At 35.1% G+C, this 18,552-nt stretch overlaps 1 protein-coding gene across 1 annotated transcript in view; it reads right to left on the bottom strand.

Moving 5' to 3' along the window:
• Positions 1-13,960, bottom strand: part of ABCA12 (ATP-binding cassette, sub-family A (ABC1), member 12) — a 162,348-nt gene extending 148,388 nt beyond the window's left edge. The window contains exons 1-2 of the mRNA XM_004674322.1: positions 13,892-13,960; positions 2,112-2,205 (exon numbers count right to left, since the gene is read on the bottom strand). Of these exons, the coding sequence (XP_004674379.1) occupies positions 2,112-2,205; positions 13,892-13,960 (163 nt within the window). The remainder of the gene's footprint in view (positions 1-2,111; positions 2,206-13,891) is intronic.
• Positions 13,961-18,552: the final 4,592 nt, after the last annotated feature.

Raw genomic sequence — 18,552 nt, 5'->3', positions numbered from 1 at the left:
ATTATTCCCTAACACAAGACAGAGAGTAAAAGAATTACATCTATTATAGTTTAGATTTTCTTTTAATTACACAAAATACCACTAGTTGTAAAAAATTACATTTTGTACTCTACTGATCATAGGATGAGTTAAACCATGGACATAATTTGTATTTGTTCTTTGATAAGAGGGTAAGAGGCAATGCAAATCTCAGTGACAAAGAATAAAAGTAGTTTCCAAAACCTCCCCCTTCTACCACACAAATTTCAATTGAATTTGGCAAATTACAATCTCTGTGTAGATTGTTGAGTGATCCTTTTTCAGTTCTAGTAACAAACCAATAATTGCTTTCTTAGAATGAGTCTTAAAAAGTCTAAGAGACTAGCAAAGAATAGTTTCAATGTTTGAATAATTCTGTAATTTTATTCTCTCCTACCTACAAACATAATCACTTTATGGTTAATTACTGTTAATGTTAATAAGTCCACAGTAAAATATGGTTCTTTTTTAACTTGGATATTTGTATCTGTATGTATCCTTTTAGAACAGATCTATGAATCACTTGTTAAATGTTATTTTCTTCTTCTTCTTCTTTCCTTTAAGTTAGTGAATTAGAAGAACTCTCTGATTTTCTTCATGAATCTCTAAGACCCATTAGGTGTCACTCACTCACAAACCTTGTATTTCTCTTTTGGAAGTTTTATAAAAGGAACTCTAAACAACTTAAAAGTCGGTAAGAACAAAAAAATGGTGGACTTAAATTTTTGGGAGGAGTTAATAAACTCAATCACTATCATGGGTAAATTGATCATTCACATCTTGAAGCAGAAGCGTTCAAAGAATATTTGGCCTGATGTGCTGAATGCATTATTTCTGCAGTTCATGCTACTTAAGCTATATAAGACTATACAAATTCCAACAGTATGCAATGGAACTAATCTACTCTAAAGAACTAATACGCATACAATATGAAGAGAACAAAATATGTTGTTTATATAACCAATCTAATAAAATCTCATCAACAACTCTTGTGCAATGGTCCTTTAGAAATGATAAGCTGCTATTCAAATGTAGGAATTACTTACTCTAGCACCAAAGGTTTCAATGCTTTGTACTAACTAAATTGATATTTTCCTTTGAATGATCTGATTGTGTGTGATTCAAGTAGACCTACTGGGACTCTCGTCTTACTTCTTAGGATTGGGAGATTGAGAAACACTGCATATTTTTGAAAATCACTTTCAAAACTTTTCTCATAAATAATTCGGCATAGCATTCTTTTATATATCAAACTGCCATCATTTAGCTGAAATATAATCTGGTTTACAGAAGTTTGGTTTATAAGAAACATTTCAGGAGGTGGCTGCCTGGTGCAATGTGAAGCTTCTCACTCTACTTTCACTCCTCTGCTAAGCAAATTACCTACAAAGTTTAAACATAAAAGCAAAAACTTCCCTGGTACTGGGGTTGAGAGTCTCACTCCTCTCAGTTCTGATGACTTTCCTGAGTCTTTTCTGCTTTCCTCTTAAAACAAATATAATGAACTGAGTTGAGTGTTGTCCCCACTTCATAACTTGACAATGAAAGCAAATATAACTGAGACAGCACTGATTGCTAATTGGAAAATAAAAATTCTCAAAACAAAACCAAAAATAATACATTGACACATTTGTATCCCTCAAACATCAGTCCTGAAGAGTAGGAGTATATAGATTTTTATAGTACTCTGATTTCAGTCATTCAATTGATGGAGTACTAGCCAATGGCTTCTGCTATAGTAAAAATGTAAATGATGATCCAGTCTGAGAGTCCTGCTTTTTGTGTATTGTGTACACCATGGTGAAATTTATGGGATAGAGAATAAATGAGACAAAATTTTACAGATCAAGATTAAAATACATTCTGATGCCTACATGTTTTATATTTCCTAGGTAAATATTACAGACTAACCTTCTAAGTAGCTCAAAAAAACTGGGGAAAAAAGCACACTAAGGATTTATATAACTATAGCCAAGTGGAAGCACTAAACTACTCAAGAAATAAGATTTTGGAATGAATAATTAATTTGGTACCAAAATAAATTTTAACTAGAATTCAGAAGTTAAGAAAACAAGTAAATCTCATTTACTTACAAGTTGGTTTTGCTCTTGGAGGAAATTTGGTCCGGGTAATAGCCAAAATTATGAAAATAATGACTGGCCATAAAATCAAGACGAGTGTCCAAAGCTGTAAAATAATGAGAGGAAAGAAAGGTTAATTTAACATTTTTGAGCCAAATTAAACTGAAAAGAAGTACATCATACCATAAAATGTCAACATAAGCCAGGTATTTACCTGAAAATATTATTAATAAGAATGAGATACTTAAAAGTACAAAATACCTCAAAATGAAGGTAAGAATGATTTTTCCAGCATTAAAAACCTGAAATGATCTTCTGAAGCCACCTTTCCGTATCTCTCGTGACTGCCCAAGAGTGAGGATCTTAAAACTTAAATCTAATAAGTAACTTCCTTACATAAAAATCTTTGAGAGTGTGCCTGTTGCTTGTTAGGTAAGGTACCTCATTCTAAACAGGGCATAAAAGTCATCATCACTTCCACTTAGACCTCTTACCAATTCCAATGTGAGCCTTCCATGCTCAGCCATAAAGACTATTGTGTCACATAGAATAATGGCTCAGTCAAAATTGTTGCACAAATCAATGGGAATGAGCAAATGAATAAAGAATAATAAAGTTATATGCAGCCCCCTCCCATCCCATTAGAAATGGTATCTTTTCTCTACTTCTACCATAAAACTTAACATACCCTAGTCAAATTTTTTGGGTGAGGTCTGGTTGAGGAAATAAACAGACAACTCTCTTATGGCAGGGACAGCATATTATTCGTCCCTGAATTCCATGGGCATGGAATAGATGCTAAAAAACTTATGCTGAATTTAAATTGTTATTAGAGAATTCCTTTGTAAGATCTTCAGGAGTGGCTTTTCCCCACATAGATATGATTCAGTTCATAAGATACTAACTGCCTAATATTATACATACCTATAAAATAGGTTCCAGAGCAGAGAAACACATTTATTCACAAGAATACTACCTGTGCTATGCAAACAGTGCTCAAGCCAAACTACACAGAACAAACCCTGCCTACACTTAATAAAGTGAAACTTGGAGCTGTCTGTATCTGGCTATGCAGTCAGACTTCTTAGCATTCCTCCCCCACTTTCCAAAGACAATTTGTTTCTGCCAAATCTCAGGTGACTCCCTAGGGCCCTTTCCTTTTCTAAAACTACAGCTCCAGTCAGTTTTTAATCCTTAAGTAATCCTAACCTAAATGTTCGATGAAATTCTCCATTTTATATCAAAGAGCACACCACTCTCCATATTGGATGGATTTTCTCCAACTTCTTAGACTGTGAGTCTAAGAAAAAGTTTTAACAATAACAGTTAAACTGTACATCTAAGGCATCCTAAAGTACTCAGCTTGATTACAGTTAAACTACACCCAGACCATCCTAAAAGCCTGGTCTACATCAGTGCTACTGACATGAATATGTGTGCAACCCCCTGGGGATTTTTTAAATGCAAGGATTCAGACCCTGTGGATCTGAGGTGGGGCCTGAGATTCTGCATTTCTAACAATATCCCATATGGGTGATATTGGTCTGCAAATCACAGTTGGAGTAGAGTGGTTCTACCCAACTTGCAGGATTGTTTATAAAGTCCCGAGATGTTTTTTATTGGAAAGTCCCTTTGAGATCATCTAATGGGTAGAATTTAAGGCATTCATAAATTTGGATAAGAAGAAAGATTATGTTTTTATTTTCTCACGTTTGCAATTGAAACTTGAAATCTCCATTAATGACAAATGTAGAAAAGGAACTGTAGTGTTAATACGAGTACCTGTGATTTGTCCTCAGTGGAAACCACAGATATATTCTCAAACTACATTACTATGGCAGATATGGCAAAGCACTGTTTACAATCTTCATGACATTAAGATTACAGTAGCTACAGATTTACCATATTTATTTCATGCTACAATAAACAATTACTAGTACATAATTTATTTTCTTTCTACTACTTAATTAAATTTCAATTACTACTTAATTGAAATTACTGATTTAAAAGCATTATTCTTAGAAAGGTCATAGACTTTACCATGCTACCATGATGTCCATAGCACTGAAGAGACTAAGAAGCTTTGATGGGATACATTCTTTGTCTCCTTTTTAAATTTTTTTGGAATGCAAGTTAGCATGACTTGCCCAAAGTCACATACTCAACTGGGAAGTTGAGCAAGGGACAAGGATCTGAATATTAAGATATTTAGGCAAGGACTTTTAAAAATATTATCTTACTGCCTTGAGAAAAAAAATAAGAAATCATTCCATAAGGCATACTAGAAAAATACAAGTGCTACAGAATTATAAGTATTATTATTCTAGGCTATTCGCTGATATATTTGAAAGTTAGTTTGTTTTTCAGAGATCCCAGAGACACAGTGCCATTTTTATTCTCTGTGACCTATTTGAAAGGTAGGCTGTAAAGAATTAAGGCTTAAACATTTTAATATTTGTGGATTGACTGGTTTTATGTTTGAGGCCATAGTTACTCTTTAAAAAAATCATCTGAGATTTAGTGCCCTGTAGCTACTGGTAGGAGCACGTATTCATTTTCTATAGTGACCTCAGGAGAATTCACCCAGCAATGAAGAGCTATTGTGTCAATACAAATACATATTCACATTCAAATAAAGAATATATGTCATGGGCTAGCTTTAAGTCATCTTTTGGTTGATCTAATTTGATGTCTTTATGAGGATGTTTTGGTAAATTTTCAAATTAATGTTAGACATGATTTAAATACAGACAAAAATGTAGACTCTGGGTAAAAGGCAAAAATCACAGGAAGTCCATAGCAATCTATTATCACAAGATTTCTCCTGGGCTTTTAGGTCAGAGAGGTTTGGAGAATATTTCTGCATACTGCAGTTTAGAAGGATAATAAATACAAAGTCCTCCACTCTGTGATCTCGGGAACGTTAAGGTTGACAAGTTAATCACAAAAACAAGAAACCAACAAAATTAAAATTTTCATTGCAGCAGGACTGCTCTCAACACCATTTGAAATATTATCATAAACAACCTAGAAGCAAAAACAGTGTCAAGAATCCAAATGCTAAACCAAATAGTAAACTAAAGCTATGACTTTTTTGTTTGTTTGGAAAAAGGACTAATATGTTGATTTTACACAACGAGACATTGGAGCTATATGAAGACTAGGAAAAGCAGTTTTTATAAGTTTCACGTTTTTGCTAATACATTAATCATTTCACATTTACCTCTATATCTCATTTTCATCCCATTCTGTATTTTTGATATCTAAGAACCTATGCGTACTGAGTAGTTTATAATTCCTTAAGGGGTGCAACATTTCTTCCCCTTTTGTTTCTCCAGGAAAGAAGGAAGAAGTATAGAGAACAAGAAAGAGACCCTGAGGAGGCATGTGGAACAGAGAGACATGTGAAGAAGCTTCTTTTGTTTCTTGAGCCTGGACTGGTAGAAACTGATGTGGGTGAGAGACCCGCAGGTAGGTTGACAATGGTGACTTTTTATCTTGATTTTGATTTTGCTCTTTTCCTTCCAGACGTGCTGGGCCCCTTTGCCCCTTTTATATGAGTCCACACTAGGAAGTGACTTAGACTTGTGATAGGCTTCTTGGGCCCAGTGGCCCAGTTACCTGTCCCTGTCAAAGAGGAGGGACAGGTAACTTTGCTTGATTTGGAAAATATTTTCCTCACTGTGCCTTTGTTGCACACTAACTGTATTAAAGTTTCTTTTCATTAAAGGTCTTACACTCTAGAGTATGTTTTGTCTTGATGACAAACAGATAAATGGCAGAACCTATTTACAGCAGGCAGGTTTGGGGGTTCTGGAGTGCCCCTCACCTTGCCCTGTAACAAAAGGAGTAGGTAGGTAAATCAATAGATAAAAGGGTGACAGACATATCACTCAAACACTGTCAGAGAATGATGGCAAAAGGTCAACAAGACACAGATGCCAACCCACTGGTCAAATTAAACATTGCTGTGCATTATAATAAAAATGATTATATTTAACTGAATAGCCAAAATCCATGAGCCTAGCTGTCAATAAACACATAAATTGGAAACTGAGTAAAGAATGGTTAATATGTACAGTCTCAAAATATTTCCCATAATATGGGACACAATGACCTCATGAACCATCTAATAGGATACACTGGGAAGTACCCAGGCTTCCTTTTGTGACACTCCTGCCAGAGATGAATAACCTGAGTATAAATGTAAGGGAACAGTATCTTCTTTTCGAAACCACAACCCTCAAATGTATAAAATGTGTGAGGGTCATGAAGGTCAAGGAAAGACTAAGGAACTACAAACCAAAGGAGACTAGACATAAAACAAGATGCAGACTGTGCTTCTAATCAAGGACCTGGTTGGGAGCACTGGTGAAACTTGCATGAAATTGGAGCATTTCATGGCAGTATTGGATTATGAAGGAGAATGTCCTTGCTTGTAAACATTCACCCTAGAGCATGGCAGGAGTTGGGGGGCTTCACTCTCAAATGCTGCTAGGAAAAAAGTCATTTGTGGTTTACCTCGACTGCTTTGCTTTGAATTGCTTAAAAAAAAAATGGAGAAATGATTTAAAAGACCTCTGCATTTCTTGTTAAATATCCAAAGACAACTTTAAAAGACATCAAAAAGAGAAGAGACAAAGAGTAAAGAAAAGAGGGAAAAACATACAGGTAAAACATACAGGTTTCCGATCTAGGAACTTCCCTGCTGCATGTAAGTGGTGAGGTTTGAGAAATTAATGATGAGGACAGCACACATCTCAATGACCTTTCATTCTAAAATCACTAAAAATTTCAAGTTTAAATCTTAAGAAATTCCTTGAATGAGTCAAACGAAAATTCAATCTAAAACTTTCTTCTGTAGCACCAATTAATTAAACTGAATTACCTAGTAATATTGCTTTTTATACTTGATAAGAACTACTTTTTCAAATCTTTGAAAAATCTATCAAATTTAACTTTTACAATAACTGTGGACAAAACACACAATTACAATTACTTAAGGTAATTCCTACTTCATTAGTTTGTTAGGACCTTTATTTTAATTCCTGGCAGTCCACCTGATTTCATTTGTGTCCATTTCATTATTTTCTTATCAGTTTGATTAATCAATAGGAAAAATAAAACACAGGTGAATTTTAGGTGAATACACGTTACTACATATTTTAAAGTTGGGGCAACTACTATTACTTAAATGCCTTTAAATAGGGCAGCACGTGCTGGTCATGAAACATGTGGCCACTCCCTACTGCCTTATGCTTGCCCACTTCATATGGCCACACTGCCTGTCTTGTCCTATAGGTATGAGTCTGTGCTCCTTGTACTAGTGTGGCTTAAAAGTCAGTTTTGTTAGGGATCCATGTTGCTGGATATCAGCAGAGTTTCCAAATGGCAAATCTCTGATTCCTTTGCCTAATTCTGAAACTAAACAAAAGTAAGATGGTTAGGATGATATAGTGTGTGTGTATATATATATATATATATATACTATATATATTAAATTAGTCTTGGAGAGTCTTAAAGAAACTTAGCACTCAAATAGACTATAGTAATCAAATATAAGGTGTTTCATTCATTGAAACAATAAAAATTTAAGGAGTAACTATGGTGTACCAAACCTTGAAGATGGGGAAATCAAAAGTATTCAGTCTATTTTTAAAAAATTTTTTTCTTACATCATTATAGTCTCCATAGTTCTCCCGCGACAGTTCTACCCATGACCCAGCACCGTATTCCCTGTGTTCTTCCCTTGTTCTTCCTGTGCCTGTTTTGACCTTCCTCCCACTCCTTCCTCTGCTGCATGCTGCAGATCTATGGGCAGCTTGCTCATTTTGCCTTTTTCTTGATCTTGTGTTTGGTTTCTCTATATTCCACATCTGAATGAGCCCATCTGATATTTATCTTTCTCCTTCTGTATAGTCTTCAGTCTTTTGAAAAAAAGGAAGGATTAAAAAATTACAACCAAAACGAGGAAGTAAAGAATATGAAAAGAGGGTAAATGATGGGAAATTGAGTCTCAACCTGAAAGGTGAAATAGGCTCAGGTAGAAAAAAGGGTTTGTGAGGTGGAGGGAAAGTCAGAGTGGGAGTAAAGGAGCTTTTTCTATTAGAACATATGGGTGAAGACACAAAGATAGAAAAGCAAGAGGAATATTCCAAGAAAAAAGTAAATCCAGAATGACTGGCAAATAGGAAATTAGGGAAGTTATCTTTGCTGCTTGTCCAGCCTCAACCTGGTTGATTCCAGGGATTATAAATCCGTTATCGTACAGACTTTTCAATACTGGACAACTCATATTGTCTGTTTGCTCATATGAAGGTGAAATCTTCCTTCCTCTCATTAACATTCATTTATCTAGGGTTGGTCTTCTCTTCTGCATGAGAATTCCATAAAAATTTGAAGAGAAACAGTCTCCTCTTAGGTTTCCAGTGTCAGTTCTTTCAACAATTCCCTGATAAAAATGATTACAACATGTCATCTGCAGAATCAATTTTTTTTTTTGTGGTCTTCTTACCAAGTGGTCCTCTTGCAAATAGTATCATAATTCAGTATAATTCTCCAAGTGATAGTAGCTGATATTTATTGACTGAATATAATGTGCAAGATACGATGTTAAACACTTAATATGCATTCTCATTTAATATAATTACCTCATTTCCTCTTGTAGATGGGAAATTAGAATCTTAAAGAGACTAAATAAGCATTCATTGTATAAGCTACTAAATAGCAGCGCTGGTATTTAAACCCAGGGCGCCTGGTGTCAGCACCTGCACAGTTAACCATTAAGCTATGTAGCCAAGCCACTAGAGACTAGATTACTAGCTCTCTTTGATGACATTATTATATTTTAATTAGTTCAGCCTATAAGAGCAATTCAAGTCATTTAAAGGTCTTCCTGTAACCTAGAATTATATCTTTTTATTACAAACTTGAAAATAACAGCTGTCCAATCTTCCAAAAAAAAAAAAATACTGCCTTATCCTTACTCTTCTTATCTTTTTACATTATCCTGTAAGTTAAGCATGAGTGTTGCATAATAGTAACAAGAAGATTCATAGGTTCATACTTGAAGTTAGAGATTGGTAATTTAAGTCTGGAATAAACCTTAGATCCAACCCTAAAACAAGGAAACAAAAGTGGTGCAGAATTCTCAGTTAATTGGGCTCTCTGCTATTTAACTGCCATCCACATAATTATTCATTGAAAAACTGGGATGAAGGAATTTTAAAAATTTAATATTTTACTTTAGTTTATATATATATATATATATATATATATATATATTTCCATTATTCTTCTTTATTGTACAATGCATGCTTTCTCCTGTCAGGTGTAGTCCCCACAAAATTCCTACCACCAATTCACTTGTGAACCATCACCATAGTCCCTTGTGTAAGAACACATTCCCTCCCCTGCTTTAATCCCACTCCCTCCCTCTCCTCTGCAGGGTGTTGCTGATTAATAGTTACCTATTAATTTTTTTAATTTATGGTAATTTTTTTCCTGCAACTTTATTTGGTTTCCCTATATTCTTCCTATAAGTGAAACCATCCAATATTTTTCTTTTTCCTTCTGACTTATTTCACTGAACATCATTCCTTCTAGCTTCATCCATGTTGCTACAAATGGAATGAGTTTATTTTTTGATTGCTTACTAGTATTCCATTGTATATGTGTGTGTGTGTATAAAACATCATCTTGAAGGATTAAGGAAATTTTATGAAATCTATATTTCTGGACTACGAATACATTTTGGAGACTGGTAAATTTCTTGAGTTTTATGCCAACTTATTTCTCTATTATTTCCATTTCTAGAAATTCTTCATCTCATTTACTTCTTATTGATTAATAACATGGGCATGTCTGTTACGTACCAGTCACCATAATCAACAGGCAGATCTAATTTTTTTTTTGAGCAATTAGAGATTAAGGGAGTAAATGATGCAGATGCAGAGGAGGTCAAGGAATCTAGAAATTTGATCATGTAGGTTAGTTGAGTGAAATATACAGGACCTGGTTCATTTTAATCTATTTAGAATAAAATTTTAATCCTAAATTGTTTTAATCTAAAATTTTGTCTACTGCATAGACCAGCCAGCTTGAAAAACTAAGACTTTCTCTAGCTACTATGAAAAATTAAATGAGCAAGATGGGGAATAGGGAAAATGTGTCCAACTTGATCCAAAAATGCTAGAAGCTTATCAAATTGTGGGAATGCCTGTGATAAAGGAAACCAGTTCTATTTATCAACTGAGCTAAAGTGTGAGCACTAGCCAGACAGTTACAACAGAAAATAAACAGCTGGAGTTAATTTTCCTGCTTCAAGCTCCAAGTGTAGAGTTAGATTCTGCTACTGTAGATTTGAAGTCACTCCTTGGTAACCCTATTTAGAACCCATCTTCTTCATGACAGATAAACTCTTATCTTGGATGATAGCCTTTTCAGCCTGCGGTCCCTGCTATTCCAACACCCTGTTTCCTGTCATTAACAAGCATCTCATTAAGTCAGTCTCCTTGTTCCAAACTATCTTTGGTGGAACGTATCTTTAGAGTTAAATTATAAGCCCAGCAGGGCACCCACTGCATCTAATTGATTTTCCCTATTACCTAACATTTCTGCTGGTGCTTAATGAATCGTTCACACTCCTTTAGAATTTAGTATTCCTTTTTTTTTTTTTTTTGCAATAATTGAGAATTGACTGTACTACTACTATTTAAAAAAAAAAATAGCAGCATCTAAAGCACCTTAGCAAATCTGATCTATTCATTGGTGGGATGAATTCTAAGCAGGGATCAGAGACTGCAAAAGGCAACTCAGTTACCCAGCAAGAGGGAAGTACTAGGAGGTAATGAAAGAGAAGATGTATGGTTGGAAAATCTGACTTTGAGTTCTTAATTTCACTGTGTGACCTTGAAAACTACCTTGAATTCTCCTGGACTTTGTACTATTAAGGCAGTTATATAGCCCCAGATATTTAAGAACTCTAATATTTGAGTTTACAAAAAAAAAAAAAGAGATTTACTCCAAGAACAATTTTGAAGGAAGACCTCAACAAATTAAAGATACTTCCTTCCCTTTTCCACAGCCAAGTTCAACAGCTTATCCCATTGTCATTCTACATCACTGTTTATAATTTTCCCACTTTCTAGCCTAGTATTTTTTAATAATATATTTCCTTAGTAATCCCACTCTAATATTTGTATTGTATCCTTGCTTTTTCCTTGTCTATCACTCATTTCTCCATTAGTAGATTCCTAACTTCTTCCGCTTTAGACAACTGCCCCTACCATATCACTGTGGATAGATTCTCTTGAAAATATAACTGAAAGAAGTATGTCATGGTTCTTTATGCATTTCCAGTGTCACACACTGGATACGAAATGTACTTTATTGACATCTTCAGGATAAAAGTGATTGCATTTTAAATAATAGTTTGAGGCTGACAGAGTCCATTTTCCTACAGAAAGACAATGTTTCCCCCTTAAATTTATATGCACCTTCTTTTCACATATCTTCTAAATTTTCTATAGTTTACCTTTTCATGAGATTTTTCATTTTATCTCATTTTAGATGAATATTAATCCTAACATTCCAACCTCTTGATCTCTTATTCTTCCATTTAAGATAACACTAGCACATAGGAATCTTTCACCTATCCTCTCAAGACTTTCACCTAGTTTCAAGAGGTGGATAATCCTGGATAAATAATTGAAGGAAAAAAAAAAAAGAAGTCTGTCTTTGATAACATTTAGAAGTTATTTTTCTTTTCTGTTTGGAGTTACCATCTTCTAAAGGTCTCTTGTGCCCCTTTCACCAGTCAGTGGATTCGGTGGGTTTTCTGAACTTCCCACCTTTTTCTGGTCTCCCTTCCTGCAACTAAATTTTTTCTGTCTAGAGTCCCACTTGTTCAGGATGCTCTTAAGATTGGAAACATTTAATGTTCCATGCACGAACTATTAGTTCACATATTCTCTTTCCCTAGGCAAGAGTATAATTACCAGGAACACTTCAGGTGTTTGGGTTCATATAAAGTTGCACAAGTGAAATATTTTTGTAAGTTTGACTTCCATCTTCTCTCAATATGCCATGTCCAGCAGAATTTGAGTAAAATTGGAGAAAAATTCTAACGTAGAAAATTGATATGCCAGTTCCCAGCTCCTTCACAGATGAGGAAGGAGCTTATAATAAAACTTTTTAAAGATAAAATTTCTTAATGAAACAATTTATTCACATGAGGGGTGCTTTTTAAATGAAATGGAGCTGTAAGGAAAGTATACTATCTCAAATTTCAGTTAATTAGCAACAATAGATAAAAGTTTTCAGTTTCTTTATGCTCTTATTTCTAACTTGAATTTTCATCACTTTAGAACTTTATGCAAATTTATTCCTTTCTCATACACTCTCTTCTGGATTTCCTTTCATCATTACTCTGAATAAAATATGACACACATATTGCCTCAAATCCTTCTATAAACTATTTGCCAAGTTCACCATTTACACAGCACTTGGAAACACAGTGGCATATTTAATTCTCACTACTCTGGGTGATAAACACAGAAGTCCCCATGCCCACTTTCTTAGGACAGTCAGTGCTCTAAGAAGTTGTGATTCGCTCCTCAAGTCTGTGCACCAGAACCAAGAAATCATCTCGTCTTCTGACCATATTCATCACCCTAACTCTTTTACTACTGACATAGAACCTTCCTTGGCATAATTATGGCAAGCTTTTTCTTTAGGTGTTGTTTCCAGTAAAAACTGGGAAAATAAAAATATTAATGATTTTAAGTTTTATATGCAAACTCCACATCCATGTATTCACATAACACCTAATGATTTAAAATTTCACTAACTAAATTCAGAAAGGTAAGTGAACATTAACTTCTCTCTTAAGTAAGATGTCAGGTGCTGCAAGCAAACCTATGGTGAGATAGGCATAGAGATAAAACCTTGGTTTCTATCATGCATATTATTTGCATAGTATTTATGTTATTCATCAAATGCTGGGAATTACCACTCTAATGACTCTCATTTTATATTTCCCTGGTTTTCAAATGTTCTTTTGAATATGTGAAAATTTACAGAAGCCAATTTGTTTCCCAGTCTCCCTGGACCCTATCTGCTGAGGATCTAATAGCTAGCTATATAATTTAAAAGGTAAACATGAACGGAAGAGCACTAAAAGATGTTGTTGCAATGAACAGATTAAGAGACTACGGCAGTAAAGCAAAGTGATCCAATATACTCTTGAAGCAATACATATATATTGACTCCTGTGTGGAATTTCTAGCAAATGGCTCTTAGATACCAGCAATTTCTAGAAGCTTAGCTGTACCAATAGCCTTCAAATTAGTCCCTTCCTCTGGCTTGCATTCAGCCAAGTTTTCAGCTCATTTGGTTTCCCTCATGTATTGTACCTTTCATCGGATCATTTTCTTCATCACACTTTTAACTATAATTATTCAAAAATTTATTAAGGCATTTTGACCCCAAACCTAGTATTCAACACTACTTTCAATTCAACCACTAACAAAGTGCATCCTTTTATTTGCCCGGGGCATGTCCTGGTTTACTCTTTTAATTTACTGAAATCAAAAGGCGGCTTTGGGAGCGTGTTTCAACTCGCCCCATTATAAGACAGATGGAAGGATGATTTTTAAATGTTTATTTTATGCTTTAGAAAACACTTTAAATGCTTCCTTTTTTTTTTATATCTGCGCTTAACATCACATTTTAGGGTTACTTGGAGCACAACCCCCCTCCCCTATCCGGACCTCCCAACCTCTTTTACTCACCGGCTGTCTTTTGACACCTAACCAATTTTTCCAGACCAGGACCCGAAGCTGATGAAACTGGGAAGCCATCCTTCAAACACCACGCACCAGAAAATTCCTCTCTTCCTTCACCCGTCAAAAGAAGAATTAGTATACCTCTACCCCCGTCTAAATGCCTGTGAGTCAAAGGGTTAGAAACCTTTTCACGGCATAGCTTTCTTAGGGGCTGGGGTAAGAAACCCACAGGTCTTCTTTTCCTCTTGGATTTTTCTCTTGGGTTAATCCTTGACCAAGGAGCAGTTCTCAGCCAATGCTTCCTCCCAAACGAGAATCCAGACAAGTATCTTTCAGTGGCTTTTGATTATTTTAAAATAACATCCACTTGCTGTTTGTTGCATGAAGTCCAGACTCACGAGAGAATGAATATCATTCAGATAATGTTCCACTGTTAAAAAAAAAAAAAGCCAAACCCACACCTCCTACTCTCCATGAAATTAACTACCTATCCACACCTTCAAGAAGGTGTCACCTGCACTAGACACGTCATAAGGAATTAGGTGGACCCTTGCCAAGCCAGTAGGACTTGTCCTACATTCTCTTGCCTTCTTTACTACTTAGTGCCTGCTCTAGCAGAGGTAGGGCACAGAGAGCATTTACACACTCTAGGCCCAATGCTCTTGTAACATTCAAAGTGTTATGAACTTGTTTAAAGTCATTGAGACCAGAATTCAGTTGCAAAGCTCTTCATCTCAGCCTAGCATTAGGTATGATATAGAAAGTCTTAATTATTAACCTAAAGTTGAAAACTTTGATTTGAGCTGAAATGACTATGTTGGCTATCCATCTATCATAATTTACTGGATTCAATAAAATGCAGAAAGTAAAAGCTAGGTTACAAATATACAATGAATTTCCTCCTTTTGGGAATGGAGAGATATATACAGTTATAGGAAAGTATATTGTTTCAAGTTCTTATTGTTAAGAGATGTAGGCTGATCCAGGATATTTCTGATTGACTCTCTGACTTAAGTTCTACTTAAATTAAATACTTAAATTAAATTAAATTAAATTAAAATTCTACTAAATAAACAGAAGAAATTTACTGGAGATTAAGGGAAAAGATTAATTTTTAAGCACAACATGACAAAACAGAGAGACCTGGATTATCTTTCCCCTAGCCGCAACTAAGGAAAACAGAATAAAATGTGATCAAAGGAAAATTTAGAGGGTCAGTGACAGAAGGGACTATCCCATGTAGGTTTTTCCCTGGAGCCACCAACTGTCCTCCTTTGGTATAGTGAATCTAATTAGAGGGACTTTCCAGAGAGACACATGTGCACATGCAGAACCTTGGTTTCAGTACCTGGGAGTCTGGTTGACTGGTGTGAGCAAGGGAGGTTCCCTTCCCTTCCAGCAGAAAGATATGTCAAAAGGAACCTTGGTGGCAGCAACATATGGCTCAATAGTGGAAAGTCTGACTAAGGGCAGAGTGGGAGAAACCTGTCCTTATTCCCTGAAGAAAGATCCAAGTGAGAGATTCCTGGCACCCAGAAGTCCAGGTCTATCAGTAGGTAGCAACTATTACCTGGAAACCCGGAGCACATAGCCCATGCCTGCTACCCCTTGCCTGACAGTGCAAGAAGGCCTATGTCTGGCTGTGAGTGTCTGCAGACCACACATGGTGCCCACTGCCAGATGAGTCAAGTTTAGTGGGACGGGCTCCACACTGCAGAGAAGAGCACCAAACAGATAAGGTGAGAATCTATGATCTATGAAACAATGATAGGAGATTGCTTTGGAAAGAAAGAAGAGACAGAGGTGATCTACTAGATGGAAATTTCCTTCACTCTTCATTGAGACCAAGTATTTGAGACACACATTGTCCATTCTCCACCACCTGCCACCAAGGTAAGCAAAGAAAAAATTAGATTAAACCAGCCCCCCAAGACCTCTAACACTAACTAAATAAGGTAACACAGACACCTAGGAATCAGGGAATATCTGAGTCCTAAACAAAAATGGAAAAGCAGAAAGAGAACAGAAATCCAGAGACCTATAAAAGAACACCTAATAGACAATAGTTTTAAAATTACAGTTCAAAAATTCTAGATAAGGTAATGGAAGAGAAATCCAATGCAGAAAAATAGGTACATGACCTTAGAAAGGCAATCCAGGAACAAAAAGAATTTGTTACTAAAGAGGGTGAGAGTACTTTACAAAAAGAAACACTGACTGAAATGATGAATATGGAAATAGCTTCAAATAGAGTTAAGCTGATAGAAGAAAGATTTGAGAAACAGAAAACACAAAATGTACAAACAACACAAATATAAGAAGAAAAATAAACAAGATTTAGGAAAAAAATGAAGAAACTATGAAAAACATCAGATTCAATTAAAAGAAGAAAAGAAGGATAATGGTTCCTCCAGAAGAGGAAAAAAGAGAGAAGGCTACAGAGATCCTACCTATAAAGAGAATTAATAACTTAAGACTTCCTGAACCAAAAGTAAGGAAAAAACAAGGATATCCAGAAAGTAGGAGTACCCAAATTTCTAAATGCAAAATGAACTTCATCAAGACATATCATTGCTAAATTATTAAAAGTCAAAGATAAAGAAAAAACATATTCAAGGCTCTACCAAAAAGGAAAAAAGGTTAGAATATAACATCAGAGATATTCAATGAAGCTGTTAGATATCTCAGTAGTATCCTCTGGGTGAGAAAAGAGTGGAATGGAGTGTTCACAGCCCTAAAAGACAAAAACCAGCCATGAAGAATCTACCAGGAAAATTACCATTAAATTATGAAAATGAATTCAAAGGTTTCCCAGACAGATGAAAAGGTAATGGAATTGACTGTCATAAAACCTGCCCCAAAAGAAATGTTGAAAGGAGTTTTCTATAATAAAAGAAAATATAAAACATAAGACCATAGTATAGCGACACTAGAAAGGAACACAGAATCAAAGTAGAGACAAAAATAACATGAGGTTACAACAAAACACTGAAAGGGAGAGAAAAGGACCAGCTGGGTCCAGTTAGGTCTTACTATAGTTAGGTGATGGCAAGTTGATATCAGCTTATCAAGGGCTTGTTTTAGATACAGAAAGTTGGAGAACTATCAGGGTAACCACAAAGCAAAAAATCTAGAATAGAGATACAAAGAAGAAATGAAGAAACTTGGAGAATCACAGGGGAAACATTTCAAATGAAAAAGATAGAAACAAATGAGGAAAGAAATGAAAGGAAGATAAAATAATAAAAAACAAAGTAATGGCACAATAATTACCCTAAACAAGAACAGTCTAAACTCACCAGTAAGAAGGCACAGAATGAGAAAATGGCTAACAAGAAGTGTCAGGCATTTATCTATACTTTGCTTACAAGAAACTCATTTATGACTTAAAAACAGACAAACTTGAAGTGAAAGGCTACACTCCAAGGTATTTCAGACCAATAATGCAGAGAGAAAATCAGGAACTGATATTTTCATATTTGATAAAGTAGACTTTCAGTAAAGAAAAAAAAAGTAGTCAGGGACAAAGATGAGTAGCATATTGTCATTAATATTTATGCAACTAATATAGAGTCACCTAAATATATGAAACAACTATTCACAGACTCAAAGCAACACATTGACAAAAGCATAATGATTGTCCACAAACCACAAAGGAATAAATCACCCAAACAGTAAGAAATGAAGGCCTTAAGTGAATATTGAGTCAGATGAACTTAACAGACTTCCCAATGGAATGAATATATAATCTTCTCAAGTGCACCCAGAATATTATAAAGACTATATCTAGTACAAAAACATTTTTTAAAAAACATATTGAGGTAGGATTTAAATCAAACATCTCTGATCACAATGGTATAAAGCTAGAAGTTAACTACAAAAAGAACTCCAAACTAAACTAAAATATGTAAGGACTGAACTAAGTCTTTTGGAACAATTCCTGGGTCAATGAAGAAATCATTGGAGAAATTGTAAAATTATTTAGAGATGAACAAAAATTGGGAGACAAATTACCAAATCTGAGTATCCTGGTCGTTTTCACAGGGATGTTGAACTTTTTTTTTTTTCATGTGTTGGAGTAGCCATCTGAATGTCTTTCTTGGAGAAGTGTCTGCAATATTTAGGTTTCTACCCATTTTTTTTGTGTGTGTTTGGTTTTGTTGTTGTTGAGTGATAGGTATATTAACTGCATATTTTGGAAATTAACTCCTTATCACATGTGTGAGGCAAATATCTTCTAGGGTGTTTGTTGCCTTTTTCTTTTTGCGATGATTTCGAGATACAGAAACATTTTATTTTGGTGTAGTTCCACTTGCTTATTATATCCATCTTGTATTGGGTTGTATCCCCAAATAAATCTCTGTGCTTGGTGTCCAGTAATGCATTACCTTTGTTTTCTTTAAAGTATTTTATAGTTTCAGGTCTTATAGCTACGTCTTTATTTTGAATTAATTTTTGTGTGTAGATGTTAAAGGGACTTTCCTTATTCTCTTGTATGGTTACAGTTCCTTTGTCAAAGATTAACTTTTTTTTTAAAGGTTTATTTATTTATGCATACAGAACTGGGGTGCAGGCCAGAGGAGCAGGGGCGGCAAGAGGCTTCACCAGAGACAGAGTGGGGAGCAGAACAGGCAGATCTACGAAGTACACTGCTGAGGGGAGCAGCG

The sequence above is a fragment of the Condylura cristata genome, unplaced genomic scaffold (assembly GCF_000260355.1).
Source record: "Condylura cristata isolate star-nosed mole 26May11 unplaced genomic scaffold, ConCri1.0 scaffold00002, whole genome shotgun sequence".
Taxonomy (NCBI): domain Eukaryota; kingdom Metazoa; phylum Chordata; class Mammalia; order Eulipotyphla; family Talpidae; genus Condylura; species Condylura cristata.
This window is presented reverse-complemented; position numbering and strand designations above follow the sequence as displayed.